General features: G+C 49.7%; 6 protein-coding genes across 6 annotated transcripts; 3 read left to right on the top strand and 3 right to left on the bottom strand.

Moving 5' to 3' along the window:
• Window positions 1–771: 771 nt before the first annotated feature.
• On the top strand, window positions 772–2,441 carry RhiXN_02021 (uncharacterized protein; the record flags this gene model as incomplete). The annotated part of the gene is made up of 8 exons (XM_043321840.1): window positions 772–783; window positions 840–911; window positions 972–1,267; window positions 1,342–1,465; window positions 1,526–1,630; window positions 1,683–1,868; window positions 1,918–1,980; window positions 2,010–2,441. 8 exons carry the CDS (start codon window positions 772–774, stop codon window positions 2,439–2,441), a joined length of 1,290 nt encoding a protein of 429 aa, XP_043187663.1.
• A 270-nt stretch (window positions 2,442–2,711) lies between these two features.
• On the top strand, window positions 2,712–5,199 carry RhiXN_02020 (translation initiation factor eIF-2B epsilon subunit; the record flags this gene model as incomplete). Its single annotated transcript, XM_043321839.1, has 13 exons — window positions 2,712–2,807; window positions 2,857–2,981; window positions 3,042–3,302; window positions 3,359–3,545; window positions 3,597–3,760; window positions 3,820–3,939; window positions 3,989–4,181; window positions 4,214–4,327; window positions 4,385–4,403; window positions 4,438–4,497; window positions 4,550–4,835; window positions 4,883–4,964; window positions 5,017–5,199. 13 exons carry the CDS (start codon window positions 2,712–2,714, stop codon window positions 5,197–5,199), a joined length of 1,890 nt encoding a protein of 629 aa, XP_043187662.1.
• Window positions 5,200–7,168: 1,969 nt separating this feature from the next.
• Window positions 7,169–10,120, bottom strand: RhiXN_02019 (glycoside hydrolase family 3 protein; the record flags this gene model as incomplete). Its single annotated transcript, XM_043321838.1, has 10 exons — window positions 7,169–7,574; window positions 7,622–7,856; window positions 7,906–7,945; window positions 7,994–8,212; window positions 8,265–8,397; window positions 8,450–8,614; window positions 8,665–8,782; window positions 8,837–9,414; window positions 9,468–9,847; window positions 9,908–10,120. The coding sequence occupies 10 exons, from the start codon at window positions 10,118–10,120 to the stop codon at window positions 7,169–7,171; spliced, it is 2,487 nt and encodes an 828-aa protein (XP_043187661.1).
• Window positions 10,121–10,262: 142 nt separating this feature from the next.
• Window positions 10,263–11,128, top strand: RhiXN_02018 (altered inheritance of mitochondria protein 29; the record flags this gene model as incomplete). The annotated part of the gene is made up of 7 exons (XM_043321837.1): window positions 10,263–10,286; window positions 10,434–10,605; window positions 10,674–10,721; window positions 10,778–10,815; window positions 10,875–10,956; window positions 11,003–11,067; window positions 11,117–11,128. 7 exons carry the CDS (start codon window positions 10,263–10,265, stop codon window positions 11,126–11,128), a joined length of 441 nt encoding a protein of 146 aa, XP_043187660.1.
• A 193-nt stretch (window positions 11,129–11,321) lies between these two features.
• On the bottom strand, window positions 11,322–12,850 carry RhiXN_02017 (DnaJ domain protein; the record flags this gene model as incomplete). The annotated part of the gene is made up of 7 exons (XM_043321836.1): window positions 11,322–11,335; window positions 11,392–11,676; window positions 11,728–12,443; window positions 12,497–12,532; window positions 12,592–12,654; window positions 12,710–12,781; window positions 12,837–12,850. The coding sequence occupies 7 exons, from the start codon at window positions 12,848–12,850 to the stop codon at window positions 11,322–11,324; spliced, it is 1,200 nt and encodes a 399-aa protein (XP_043187659.1).
• Window positions 12,851–13,110: 260 nt separating this feature from the next.
• On the bottom strand, window positions 13,111–14,559 carry RhiXN_02016 (carbon-nitrogen hydrolase; the record flags this gene model as incomplete). Its single annotated transcript, XM_043321835.1, has 11 exons — window positions 13,111–13,196; window positions 13,253–13,308; window positions 13,359–13,387; window positions 13,449–13,518; window positions 13,573–13,651; window positions 13,699–13,773; window positions 13,826–13,874; window positions 13,925–13,995; window positions 14,085–14,114; window positions 14,166–14,325; window positions 14,398–14,559. 11 exons carry the CDS (start codon window positions 14,557–14,559, stop codon window positions 13,111–13,113), a joined length of 867 nt encoding a protein of 288 aa, XP_043187658.1.
• Window positions 14,560–14,620: the final 61 nt, after the last annotated feature.

Below are 14,620 nucleotides of genomic sequence, written 5' to 3'. Positions count from 1 at the left end.
TTATTGGGGACGTCAAGAGAAGATAAGGTGAAAGTGGTGGGGGCAAAATGCAGCATTTATATATGCAAAAAGTGGGGCTGCGACCTAGGACATCATGCAAAATGGCTGTGACGTCCTTTGTTTTTATTCCAACGTGCCAAGCTCATACAAACAGCCTGTGCTGCATTTAGTGATTGTAATTGGATTATATCACATCGGAACCGAGTTCACGTGGATCGACACAGGATGTCTAAGAAAGCCCCTATTGGGGTCGATCGGCTGCGCCATGGTATCAGCACTGTCCAAGTATAGCACCTTCTCCTATTCTTCACTAGCCTTCGCACCGTGACCCCAAGGAGTCTCACGCATATATGCCCGTTGTCAGTGACCATCCACTGTCGACTCTGTAGAGATACAGCGCGTGCACGCGTTGAGGATCTTCCTAAATTCGGTTGATCGACACACCCGATCACATATACACGAGGCCTATTTGTTCATAATGTTACACACAGAATATGCCGGTTTGCATACATTGTAAGCTTCGTTTTGATAAATAGATAACCCTCTTCTAGTTTGCTGAACTCGTTCGTTGCTAGACAGAGATCAGGATCTGCCCCTGTTCGCAATTTTCTGCCGCTTTGTTTATTTTGTGTTGTGCTGAAACGTCAACATAGGGTGGGGATTCTACGAAGACCCCGGAACTCTCCGCCTCCCCGCGCCATCGACGATGGACGCCAGGGTCATTGTCCGTATTTCGTAGGGTTCGGTAAATGCTTACGACTCGTGACACGCATGCACACTCGCGTGCGTCTCGTAGCATCCATGCGATGACATTTTACGTCCGTTTCCTTGTTGTCTAGGAAGCTAAAGCGTGGTGGAGCAGGACTCCAGAACCAGGTGAAACCAGCCCCGTATCAGTCTCAATCACATCAGTACAAGACCTGACAAGGAAAAAAGCGGTAGTATTGGGAGGACACTGCGGTAATGGCTAGATAGCGTACAGACAGCCTGGGATATTCCGGTCGTGGGCCCAGTGCCCAGGGGGGTTGTATGCCGTTCGGAAACGGACTTTGACGACAACAGATCCTCTGCCGGAAGCAAAGGGCAAACGGATAGAAGCAATTTCGAATCGCGGGGGAGGTGTCGGGGGGTCCGCCGATTGCCAAATGCCGCCTTTATCAGGCCAGCCAGTGGCCTGTTCTCTCCTCAACTCGCCCTTTCCCTTCCTCTCCGGCAGACTCACTTCGCCGTCGACCTACCCTTCTCTCTTATTTAATACCAGCTCCAGGTTAGTTGGGAATACTACCGCCTTTGGTCCTTTCCCTGGCGTTGTACTTACCCCGCGCGCCATTTTCGCTCTAGCTTTAACTCTTTCGACCTCGAGTTCATTATGTCTGCCCCTGTCGAGACCACTCCTGCTGTTGTCGCTGAGAATCCCAAGGTAACTGAGGAGGTTACCAAGGAGGAGGCTGCCCCCGTCACTACCGTAAGCAAAAAACTCGATTTACCCAGTGTATTTCAGCCCTCAACTGACTAACTTGAGTAGGAGGCTGCCACTAGCGAAACCCCTGCGGCTCCGGCTACCACTGAGGCCACTCCCGAGCTCAAGACCGCTGAGCCTACTGAGGCCACTCCCGAGGCTGTCCCCGAGGTGGGTAATTCACGTTGCGCCCTATTATCACATGCTAACAATGTTTGATCAGACGACCGAGGCTACTGCCACTGAAGCTGTTCCTGCTACCGAGGCTGCTCCTGCTGAGGCTGCGCCCGAGTCGCCCAAGCCAAAGAGCCCTGGTCTCTTCTCTAAGCTCCTTGCTCCCTTCAAAGCTGAGAAGAAACCTAAGGCCCCTAAGAGCCCTAAGAAAGAGAAGAAGAAGGAAGAAGTTGAGGTATGCTTGTGATTATCAAGCTTTGTATAGTTACTTAACATTTATTTAGCCTGTCGTCGCCGCTACTACCGAGGAGGCTCCAAAGCCAGAGGAGGTCAAGGAGGAGGCGCCTGTTGCCGAGGCCGCTCCCACTGAGCTCAGGAGCCTTCCACCTCTGAGGCTGCCCCAGCTCCCGTTGCCGAGCCCGTGGTAGCTATCGTTGAGCCCGAGGACGCTGTCAAGTCCACTGAGACCCCAGCTGAGGAGGCTGCTCCTGCTACTGAGGCTCCCAAGGTAGAGGAAAAGAAAGCCGATGAAAAGAAGCTTGAGGAGAAGAAGCCTTCCAAGGCAGGCCGCCGCCTTTCTGCTCGTGTTACTGGCTTCTTCAAGCCTAAGCACAAGCCTGAGGAGACCAGCCCCCTTCCCGCCAAGGTTGACGAGAACCCACCAAAGATTGATGAGCCTACCCCCGTTGCTCCTCTCGAGAACCCCACCGAGGAGGCGAAGACCGCTGAGGTTGCACCTGTCTCCACCGAGGAGGAGACTAAGCCTGCCGAGACCTCTGCTACACCTGCGGTTGCTACCACTGCGTAAATGTTAGGTTCCGTTACGTGTTTACGATCTTTGGTCTCTGTGTTGGTAGCTTCCCCTTGGATTTCACGACTCTTCGCCTTCCTATCATTGATTTAATTACTATTCTGTCCTGTTCCGCGTTCGCAACTCTACATACCCTTGTTTGCAATGCAATGTCTTTCGCTTGGAATTAAACCATTGTGATTAAGTTATTAGAAGCAGTCAACATTTGTGGCGGCAATTCAGGTGAGTCAGGAAAATGAAATCTTCAGCCGGCCTCCACAACCAGTTATGGCCCCCAAGGACGATGAAGATGTTCTGCAAGCCGTCATTCTAGCAGATAGCTTCAACACAAAATTTGAACCTTTATCTGTTGATACCCCACGAGTAAGCCCTGCGATGCACCAGTCCTCTTTGCGTCTCATTATTTTCACAGGTGCTTCTCCCTGTCTGCAATGCACCCCTTCTAGACTGGGCATTCGAATGCCTAGCAAGCGCGGGCGTTGACGAAGTCTTTGTCTTTTGTGTCGCGCACGTCGACCAAATCAAGGAGGCCATTGCGTATGCCCCTCAGCCTCTACTGATTCCGTTATAGTCCCTCATTCTGAATTCTCATTCTAGAAACTCCCAATGGTCCAAACCAAACTCGGGCATGGCCGTCACCACGATCGTCTCGCGCGAGGCGCGTTCCGTGGGCGATGCGATGCGGGAACTGGATGCCAAGCAGGTCCTTACTTCGGACTTTGTTTTGCTCACCGGTGATGTTGTGAGTAACATCCGACTTGACGAAGTCATCAAAGAGCACAAGGAGCGAAGAAAGGTCAGTAAAGATGCAATCATGACCTGTGTTGTCAAGGAGGTCGGCAAGATGCATCGGTCGAAGTGAGTCACCGATATGTGTAGGGGGAGCCAAATTGACCGGGGTTGTGGGTTCATAGACCCGTATCAGAAAAGAACATTTTCGTACTTGACGCACAGACGAACGAATGTGTGTATTATGAGTATCAACAAGCTAATCCGCCCAAGCAAAAGTTTAGTTTTTTGCGCGAGATATTTGATAAACATCAGGAAGTGGATGTGCGTACAGACTTGATGGATTGTTCTATAGATATATGCTCTGTGGACGTGAGTCATTTGCCACTTTACGATCAATGCCGTATCTAATGCTAGACATAGGTTCCTGTACTCTTTACAGAAAATTTCGATTACCAGGATCTACGAAAGGATTTTATGCATGGTGTCCTTACGTCCGATATTTTGGGCAAGACGATGCACTGCCATATTGCGAGGAGTGGTTATGCCGCTCGTGTGAGGGATACTCGAAGCTATGCCTCGGTTAGGTATTTAAATTCCACCTAAAGACTCAAAAGATAGTTCTAATTCTGATTTTGCTTCCTAGCAAAGACATTATCTCGCGTTGGTCATTCCCCCTCGTCCCGGACAACAATCACCCAACGCAGCACGACTATGATTACCGTGCAGGAAACAAATACATAGCTAAAAAAGCTGAGCTCTCCCGGTGGGTAAAATTCCTAATTTCGCCTTTCTGAACTCTCACCTTTCTACAGTAATTCTCGTGTCGGCAAAAACACCATGGTCGGGCCTTCAACTCGTGTAGAAGACGATGCATTTGTTACCAACTCGGTCTTGGGCGCGAGTTGTGAAATCGGATCGGGTTCAACGATCTCTGGATCATATCTATTCAATGATGTTCACATTGGGGTCAGATGTCAGGTGGTGGATAGTATTATTGGTGACGGCGTAAGCTTGAGAGGGGAGTCAAGGTTGACAAGGGTTGTATCATCGCCAAAGGCGTAGTGCTCGGAGAAGGGACAGTTCTGTCACCTTTCACTAGGATTTCGAAAGAGCAACCCGAGGATGCGAAGAATGGGAGGGAAGTGATCAAGGTATGCTATGGATTTCTCGCTTGGATAATACCACTCATACTTGTATAGTCGAATTAGGCCCTGGTCTACCGGTTGGGTATGGCCAGATGATAAACACCGAGAGTCGATAGAAGCCGAGTCGGAAGACGAAGATGAGGAGACCTTCGCAAACGTTAGGTTAGGACGGTTAGGTATGTTTGTCGTATTGCTTGACCTTTCAACTTACCCACGTCGCCTTATTAGCGGATACCTGCTCTGATATCGAAACCTACGAATCCGATCAAGCGTCGACCCTTGCGTCTGAATCAGAATCCGACATATCACCACCAATCTCACCGACCTCATCCACTTCTGAACTCCCCGGAATTCCTTCGCTCGACTCTGCAGCCGATTTTCAATCTGAGTGTACCCAATCACTCAAACGTGCGTTTGATGAGCAGCACACAATCGATAATGCTGCAATCGAGCTCAAGACGTTACGCATGGCAAGTAATGTACCTCTGCCTCAGGTTCGACAAGCTGTGATCGAGTTTATTATTCAAAAACTAAGTGACGAAGGAGCTGGACGACCTGAAGTGAAGAGACATTTGAGCGATGGGGTGGCTTGTTGAAGCAGATCGGAGGATACGACGAAGCCGAGACATTGTTGCAGTTTCAGGTGAGTGTTAGAGTGTTATTGATTATGGCCACGGCTCAAGTGGGTCGAGTAGAGGGTATGCTGCAAGACGCCGGAGCGCTCACGGCTGTTCCCCGCCGTCCTCACGGAACTGTATCAGAACGAATTGATAGAAGAGGATGGCCTCACGGATTGGTTTATGGATCCCAGTCAAAGGGCACGAACAGTCACCTTAGCCCTGATATGCACGCTCCCTACGATCAACTTAGGGTCATAGGTGGTCAATTGCTGCAGCAATTGAGGGCGCAGGACAGCGAGAGCGAGGACGAAGAAGATGAATAAATGAATAAAGTCTTGTGTAGTTACAATCCATGAATCTAGATGCGTGAAAACGAATTTCACAAAGGCCGCAAAGGCCAATAGAGTGGAAAAATTGGATATCTATCGCGTTGTAGTTGATAGGTCTCAGGTTCGAAACGAGCCTCGCTATCTTACAACAGCCACATCTTGACCGCCCAACCAACTCAGCCAGATCACCACTGCACGCAAGCAAGACCTAGCAACACTTGGCCCACATTTATGCCTCTACCCAACCACTCCAACCAGAACCGCACTGTCACCTCACCCTGTGCATCCCAGAACTCTGAAGAGTTCGACAGGACGGCACCAGCCATACTATCCATCTATCTATTCATCCACCCACACAGCTCTCCCGCCATGTCGTTCCGAAGGTTCTCGGCTCCGCTGCAACAATCCCCAACCGGTTGAAATCGCAGACTGGCCGAACGACACCGGAATGACGTGGGCCTAGCCCGAACCGAGTGCGTACGCGAGAACGAATCTCTAATGCCGCCCGCATGCGGGCAACATTCGCACGTCAGTCACACAAGGACCAGACGGGAAGTCATCAAGTGCGAACGGGGACTTGCGTGCCTCGGGGTGTGCGAGTAGCGGAGGTGAGGTCTCGAGAGCAAATTGAACGAGCACATGGAAGAGTAAGTGCTTGCGCAGGGGCTTATGGATGAATATATAAGTGAGATAATAGAGCTGAAGGAGACTAGCATGAACTGAATATTGTGACTGGGGCCGCTCTGAGTGTACGGGAGCGGGCCCTTGCAAGGAGATAAAGTGGAGTGTGCACTGGGGCTTGGTGCAATTGGCATCATCGTCGAATGGGCAACTGAAGAGCACGATAGGGAAATACAAGTCGATGGATTACTGCGATCCACTGGGGGAAGCCAGAAACGAGAGGGAAGAAATATGGATACCACAAAAGCCGTCAGGAGCGAATATTCGACCACAACAACCTAATGCGCGGCCCATCGGGCCTCAAGCAGTGACCGGTGACCGTCTCTGTGTTCGTGTAGCCAAGCGACAATCCCACTAAACAATATAAATACCCAGGCGCCGGGGCGTCTTGCGCTTTTCCGAGTACCCTCCGTATTGAACCAAAACTCGGCGGACCTCGCAGCGAGTAGGCACAAGTACGTGACCCGCGGTGAGCGCATTGATGCGGTTAGGTCACCGGGCGTGTACAAAGTACACCTTGTTGGGCTTACGCCCGGCATGGTAGCATCAAGCATGTGAGCTCGGAGGGATGAATCCCCCAGTCAGGTGGCAGCGAAAGAGACCGTACAAAGACGAGCCGTGCGTAAGCTGAAATTCACAACACAAGTGCGTAACTCGCTCGCAGGATGGAAAGAACCAAACTTGTTCCCGCAAGTCGACGCAATCCTGGCATGGACCAAGCAGTGTGCCAGCCGATCTCACTCCTTCCGGCGCCGCCCCCGCGATAAATAGTCGCAGGCCCCTTGACGGCGCTAGAGGAGATCTGTGAGGCGGAGCTGACAAGGAGCACATGCGTTCCGAGACTACGATTATGGCAGTTCCACCGAGGTCATCACGAGCAATGTTATGTGTCTGTGTCCACCGTCAATCGAGTAGAGTAGACGCGTACCCGCCAAAGACATTAGGTTAGGTTCGCACTCGTTGCGGTAACGGTGCAGGCGGCGGCTGGGCATTGTTTGGGGGTGGCATGCGAGGCGCTTCCTGGGCTGGGAGCAGAGAGCAGGCGGGTGCATTGGGGCGGGGCTGGCGTAGTGGTGAGACTGTCCGTCATTCGGAAAGCGCATATCGTCCAGAGCTCCGTCGTTTGTCGACATTGAGAAACAACACGATCATGTGACTTTATATATTCAGATCATTACAGTTACACTGGTATTCAATTACCAATTACAGTGTTACTGCTACAGGCCCCTCCACGAAAAGGTCTGTTTCAGCTTAAACGAAGCAGATAGTGGCAAATCGACCGAGGACGTCCCCACAAGTACGCTGTATTCACCAGCGTCTGCTCTCCATGTATCGTCTTCCTCGTGCCAGAACGACACACCATACTTGCCGAATGATAACTTGACAGTGGTGCTGGCCCCCGGTTCCAAGTCAGCTGCTTTGCCGAAGGCTCGTAGCTCCAGCTTAGGGTGAGTAATGGGGCCAATAGGTCTTGAAACGTATAGCTGGACGGTCTCGCTCCCTTTTACTGATCCAGTGTTCTTCACTGTGATACTCGCGCTGACCTCCAGGTTGCTGTCATGGGAACTCGGTCCCTCAACCTTGAGATCCGACAACTCGAAAGTTGTATATGACAAGCCATATCTACTGTGGATCAGCCAAATACACCAGTACATCACTGTAATACCCACCCGAATGGGAATAGCGGCGCCACTTTACGCGCCTGGTAGTACTTGTATCCCACAAATACATCCTCTCGGTAGTGCACTTTGCCCATTTCGCTTCCGAAACTAAGGTGAGCCGGAATGTCCTCTTCTCGCTTGGGCAAACTGATAGGAAGCCGGCCAGATGGGTTGACTTTGCCAAATAGTACATCGGCAATCGCGTTGCCTGCTTCGTTCCCGAGATACCATCCCTGGAGTATGCCTGATTTTCCCAGTAAGCGCAGACTATATGAGCCATAATATAGTATTACCAGTGACATCATCTGCCCAAGGCATGCTTACGGCGGATCCCTAGTAGCCTATTAGCCCGCTAACTAATAACTGTATGAGTTTACTCACGGCTTGGACCACTACTACGGTATTTTTATTCGCCTTTGCAACTGCTTTTATGAGCTCATCTTGACGTCCAGGCAACGATAATGTCGGGCGGTCAAAGCCCTCGCTCTCCCATTCGTGGTTTAGTCCAACTACAGCAATCACAGCATCCACCTCAGCTGCGGCCTTCGCTGCGGTTTTGAGTGCCTCTTCGGGATCGATCTTCTCGGCACCACCAAGGCGCTAGAAGTATGCGTCAGATAAATTTGGATTCACGCATACCATTTGAACCTACCACACCGCGCATAAGTGCAGGTTGCATTTGAACGCCCTTAGGAGCAGGCGACAAATTGTCGTATTCGACGTAAATATCCACAGGTTCACCCGCCTTGAGATCCACTACGGCTTTTTCCTCCGCGCTTCCTTGTCTGCGTCCAATTATTGGCGATAGTATGGGGGTTTGGTGGGTATTTCACTCACCCATAGAAGAATTCTCCAGGTCGCTGGTGAGTCCAGTTGTCGATCGTCATCTTTCCATTCACCCACAGCTTCGCTCTCCCTGCGACAGTCAAGCCAAACTCAAAAGGAGCGGTCTTGTCTACTTTCAGGTTCCCTTGAGTTTGATGGTCCATGAAGAAGTCAACCCTTCGGGCAAGAAATCATTTAATTTGACCCTCGTGTCATTGAGGACGAACTTGGCAACCTCATCCTTCGGCTGTTGATTTTCGTCGTGTGTGTAGAATCGAGCTTCCCAGCCGGCTTCCCCGTCGGGAGTCTTAAGTAGGTTTTCAAGGGTTGGAAGGAATTTGTGGGCTAGATGTATGCGCCTTCAACGAGCGGTCCATGCGCTGGGGAGAATATACGAACCATAGCATCCGACCTCGAACTTGACGTCTACATCCTTGGGCTTAGCAGCTATGATGCCATCCCAAGGCGTGATCACATAGCTCGGCTTCAAGAATGCCGAACCTCCTCCGGAGATTACCCTGGCCTGGGCATTTGGCCCGACAACTAGTACGTTCTTCTTTTTGAGTGGCAGGACTTGTTCTTGATTTTTCAACAAAACGATAGCTCTGCCTGCTAGCTTCCGGTTAAATTCACGATCCTTCGGATCGTCCCGAGTACGTTCTTCTCCGTCGCCAAAGACAACATCTGGGCTAGTCTTAGCAAGCTTTTGGACAAAATCGAGAACGGTTTTGGCGCGCAAATCAAGCGTGGATGGTAAAAGCTTCCGGGATGTCAAAGCGTGATTGACGAGCGCAGGCTGTCTCCATCTCGGAGGGCCAGGCATTTCGAGGTCGAGACCGGCATTAAGAGCAATGTCAACGCTATAGGTTCCATACCAATCGCTCATGACCAAACCGTTAAAGCCCCACTCTTTGCGCAAAACTTCATCGAGTAATCGTTTGCACTCGCTTACATGGGTACCGTGAACTCGGTTATATCTATATATGTTGTTAGAGCACACTAAATCATGCAATGTGCAGCCAGGACCCACGCAGTCATATACGCCCATGGTCCAGCATCCCTCTGCGCAATCATGAAGGGCATCAAGTAGATCTCTCTTAGAGCACGCTCTGAGAGGATAGTATCTACTGCCATGCGTTCATGTTCTTGATCGTTAGCTACATAGTGCTTGATGGTTGCTGCCACGCCGTTGTCTTGCAGCCCAGAAACATATGCGGCCGCGAGGTGTCCAGAAAGGTGTGGATCTTCTGAGAAAGATTCGAATGAGCGACCACCAAGAGGCGAGCGTTGGATGTTGCACGTCGGCGCGAGAAGGACTGTGGCCGACTTGGATTTGGCTTCCACGGCAAGGAAGGATCCTACCTCATGGATGAGTTCAGGATCAAAAGTCGATCCCAGCGCAGTTGCACACTAGAGTTAATTTAGTGTGGTAAGTAACAAGTTACAGTCATGATAAATCCGATGAATTACAGGAATGCATTGCGCCGGAGAGCTCAAAAAGTGAGATGATCCGCGAACTCCATTTGGGCCATCGCTCATACGTACGCTCGGCACACCGAGTCTATCAATTTTGTTCGTATTCCACCAGTTAGGTGCCCCTAGTAGACGGATTTTCTCTTCTTGAGAGAGTTTAGAGACAAGTTCTTCGACATTGATGTGGAGGAACGGGTTGTTGGCGGTCATTATATGCGATTACAATCAATGAAGCAACCACTACTCAGCACGAAGAACAAACGAGAGGGGAGAGATGGGGAAAAGAAAGGTTAGACCGAGGGTGTCTGTTTATATATGCAAATATTAATCCGAGAAACCATTCCATTAACCTATGACCGCAAGCCGTCCACCGAACGTGAGCTTAGGCAATTGAGCCGATTGGCCGAAAAAAGTCCGTAAGCGTAACTCCTGATCGGCAAATATCTAACTTCATCAGCGCTCAACTCGTTCTTGCCATCTCGATTATACATTTTTCATATACAATTCATGTCTTCGACTGCAGAAACAGGAGAAATATCCGACCAGCTCACAATCTCGCCGCTCCATTAAGCTCGGCAACGATTACTGTGCGAGTAATCAAGTCATTCGAGTATCGTACGGAGAAATCCCTGTTATACATGCCCTGGACCTCGAACACACGACGGTAGGCGAACTCAAGGAGCGCGTGCGCAATGGTATGGCGCCTCTTTTTGAATAGCTGTTGCTTTTCGAATAGAGTGAGGATGAATTGTTGGATTCTTAGCGATAAAGACCGAACCTGGATGGAAGCCATACCGAACAGTCCAGCTTGGTAAGTAGTTTTGCTTCCATTGTAGCTATTCTCGATCTGATAACTATGTTGAATAGACACACTGAAACTTTACACGAAAGCTCATGGTGCCAAGGTGCAATTTACCTACACCCTGTTTGCCGCAAAATTTCTCAGAATAAATAATGCTGTTAGACAACGAACCTGATCATTAACCTCGATCACGATGATTGGATCCTGAACGACGACAGCGCAATACTCGCCTCCCTGGGCTTCGGTAAGCCTGCTTGTGCGGACCCCTTGACATACCTAAAAGTCTATAGAAAATGAGACCGAGGTTAGCTTCTTCAACCGGGAGCTCTATGAAGCATTCAAAAAGGATCCTACAGTAAGCATTTCTTAAATGCACCGGTTCATCCTATCCTCACTTCAAGTAGACTAAATGGTAACATCTGGGCGCCATGATCAAGTATGAATTTGTGCTGGCTTTGCGTTTCCCGATTCCCGCTGTAATGATTCAGGATAAAATATGCATGCAGTTCTACTAGACTATGACACAAATGGACAAGGTACAAAGAACAGGATAAATGAATGTGAAACTCTTGCATGCAAACAACAAAAGCAGATAAAACAACATGGCATCTATTGGTTGGCGCCTGGAAAAGAAGAGCATGAGCTAAAGATGTGTATCGGGGATAACAATAGGACTTACACTGCACCCGAGGTTGCTCATCATCATCCTCGTCCATTGCGTCCTGAGATCGCTGTGCTTGTTCTTGCTGCCTCGCGTCGAGATCTGCCATGTCAACTTCTTCCACGTGGATCTCTTTGGGGTATGTCTTGGGTGGCTCGCGAGCAGGCAGTGCGGCCTCCAAGTGGGGGATGAGAGTCGGCTCGATAAAGTCAGGGAATTTAATGTTGAGTTTGACAAACAGGCTACCAGGTTCATGGTGCCTATGGGATGGCATTCCTTGGCCTGGAATTACCTTCATGGAGCCTGAAGTAATACATCAGTAACCTCTTTTCCTCGAGAAAAGAATTAGCGAACCTGGCTTGATTACCTCTCCAGGGTGGATGGGGACGTTCAGGGCGCGATCATCAAGGTGTAATATCGAGAAGGAGCCTCCACCAAGTGCTGTGAGCAAGTCAAGCTCGACTTCCGCATACAAGTCATTGCCTTCACGCCTGAAACGTTCATGAGGCTTTTCGTCCACAATAATGATAACATCTCCGGGCTCGACGCCTGGCGCCTGGTCGCTTTCGCCTGCAAAAGTGATGGGCTGCCCTCCCTTCATACCCTTGTCGATATGAACCTCGAGGAACTTGCGCTCAGAAACAACCTTCTTGCCATTGCATGTCTTGCATCGATCTTTCTGATTGATAACCTCGCCTGTGCCATCACATTCACCGCACGGTTGCTGGATTTGCTGTAGCATCGGGCCCATTTGACGCAGCATGACCTTCACACCGCGACCCTGGCATCCGCCACATTTGCGAACCGCACCTTCTTTACCGCCCTTGCCGCTGCACTTGGAACAGATAACGTGTCGTGTAAGTGCGAGTTTCGTAACCTTCCCCTTGTAAAGATCCTCGAGCGAAGCAGCGACACGGTGATGTAGATCTTTGCCCTTTCGTGGTCCCTGGTTGCGGGAGCCGCCTCCACCAAAGAATCCTCCTCCGCCACCAAAGAGCTGTGAGAACAGGTCTTGGTGGTCCGAGGGCATTCCGGAATCCTGAAGACCAGCCTCGCCAAAACGATCATAACTAATAAATCAAGGTAAGCGAGCAGAGATTGAAAAGTTAGTCCGACTACATACGCAGCGCGCTTCTGACTATCGGCGAGGACCTCGTATCTGAATAATTTATGAATTTCAGCACGAAGACGTAGCGGGTTAGCGGCTCAGCCACGTACGCATGCGAAACCTCTTTGAAGAGATCTGGGTCACCACCCTTGTCAGGGTGAAGGCGAAGCGCCCTGCCAACAGAGCATTGTCAGAGGTATGCTTGGCAAAGGGCGAGCTCTGACTCACTTTTTCCTAAAAGCTTTCTTCAAGTCGGCATCGGAACAGTCGGGAGAGACCTCAAGCAGGTCGTAGAATTTACTAATCGAATTCTTTAGATGCTGCGATAATGAGCATTATCACAATATGCACTTACGTCTCTTTCACCATTGGGTATGAGTTAGTACAGGGAAAATAAAGATTAAAGGGTAGGAATAGGCAGTAGGAGATGCGGCGGTCGTGAGTTGGAGCTGGATTTTCAGCCGCCCGGAGTATAAAAGTCAAAGGGCAAACCACCAGAGAACCCGATAGAACTTTTTAGAATCGTAGAAGCGCTCAGCGCTTTCCCAAAATGGAAGGTTTCATGCATTTATATTTCACACCTCGCTAGTTGTAGTTTAGTCACCCAAAGAGGCTCATAGCCTACGCGGCTAGATAGACACGTCGGGGTACACATCAAAGCGGCGCTGAATAGTAACTGGAATCCCACTGCGTGTCTTTCGAATCACCTCGGGATCTATCACCGAGTTGCTGTGTCAGACACAGGAAAGCGAATTTGCCGGAATTGCTTACCGATGTCTGCATGTATAATCGCCTCCTCGTGCTCGGTAGTTGCAATTACTTTACCCCTACCACCAATTCAATATTCCAGAATTTACAAGCAATGACCCGAACTTACATAGGATCTACTACCATTGAATGTCCCCACTTGACATGATCGGAGTTAGACTCTGAAGGGAAGGTAGAGTAGCCGTGAACATCAACTTACAGCATGGTACCCAGCAGACATGTCTCGGGCTGGGCTGCACATAGCCACGTATATTTGGTTATCCACAGCCCTGTCGAGCCGGATCGGTCAGCAGTACGGCTAGAGTAAAATCAAGATAGCAAACCTTGCACGCTGGAGGAGCTCCCAATGCAACGGACCAGTGGTTAAGTTGAATGCGCCGGGGTAAAGCATAGCGACGCAACCTAAATTACGTTAAACCCAGCTTACAGATGATCACAACTCATATCACCTTTTCGAGCCGCAATCATGGCCATTTCTGGGAACCTCACATCATAGCAGATTCCTAGCCCAATTTTTCCAAACTCTAAACAGCGATCAATTGAACATCTTTACGCATATTTGACGTGATACTCTACCTGTTTCGAACGATGTGAGCTTAGTTCCACCCGTGAGTGTTTCGCTTTCCTGAATCGACGTCATATAATTTCTGGCATCGCTGGTGGGATAGGACCGACCTTGAAGGTAATGCCTCCAGGAATATCAATATCAAAGAGATGAACCTTGCGGTGAATTGCCACCAATTCCCCTTTGGGTGGGTCTCAGATATATGCTTTAAAAAACGTCAAAATAACATGCCTTGAGGATTGTATACCGTGGCTGTATTATATAGTTTACCATCGACTTCATCCCTCTCCGGAATAGAACCTAGATAAATCAATGTCTAGCAGGCGCCTAAACGCTCAGTAGTATGCTCACCTCCCAATAGCCAAATACCTGTCTCTTTCGCCATTGTGGACAGGGCCTTGACGCTCTCGCTTTTGCTAGCAGATACGTCATACGCTTCGCCTGGCTTGTACCCAATTGTTTCGGCATAGTTCGGGAAATGCATATGCCCATAAGGGGAATTGAAGCACTCCTACGATCGCGAGGGAATGTATAAGTTTACCAATTGCAGTGGTCTATCGAATGATTATATATGGACACCCACAGGTAACACAATCAAATTGGTTTTCTTCCCATCAACAGGCTGGGCGGCCTTCAAGACCATTTCCTTCGCATGCTCCAAGTTCGCCGCTTTATCATCACCGGTTCCTCCAAGCTGGACAAGAGAAAGCCGAAACGGTTTTGCTTCGAAGGCAGAATTAGACATACTGCGAGTGTGCTTAAAGGCTATACTGTAGATACTATTTGCTGAGAATACCGAAGTGAGT

Source organism: Rhizoctonia solani, chromosome 16 (genome assembly GCF_016906535.1).
Source record: "Rhizoctonia solani chromosome 16, complete sequence".
NCBI lineage: Eukaryota > Fungi > Basidiomycota > Agaricomycetes > Cantharellales > Ceratobasidiaceae > Rhizoctonia > Rhizoctonia solani.
This window is presented reverse-complemented; position numbering and strand designations above follow the sequence as displayed.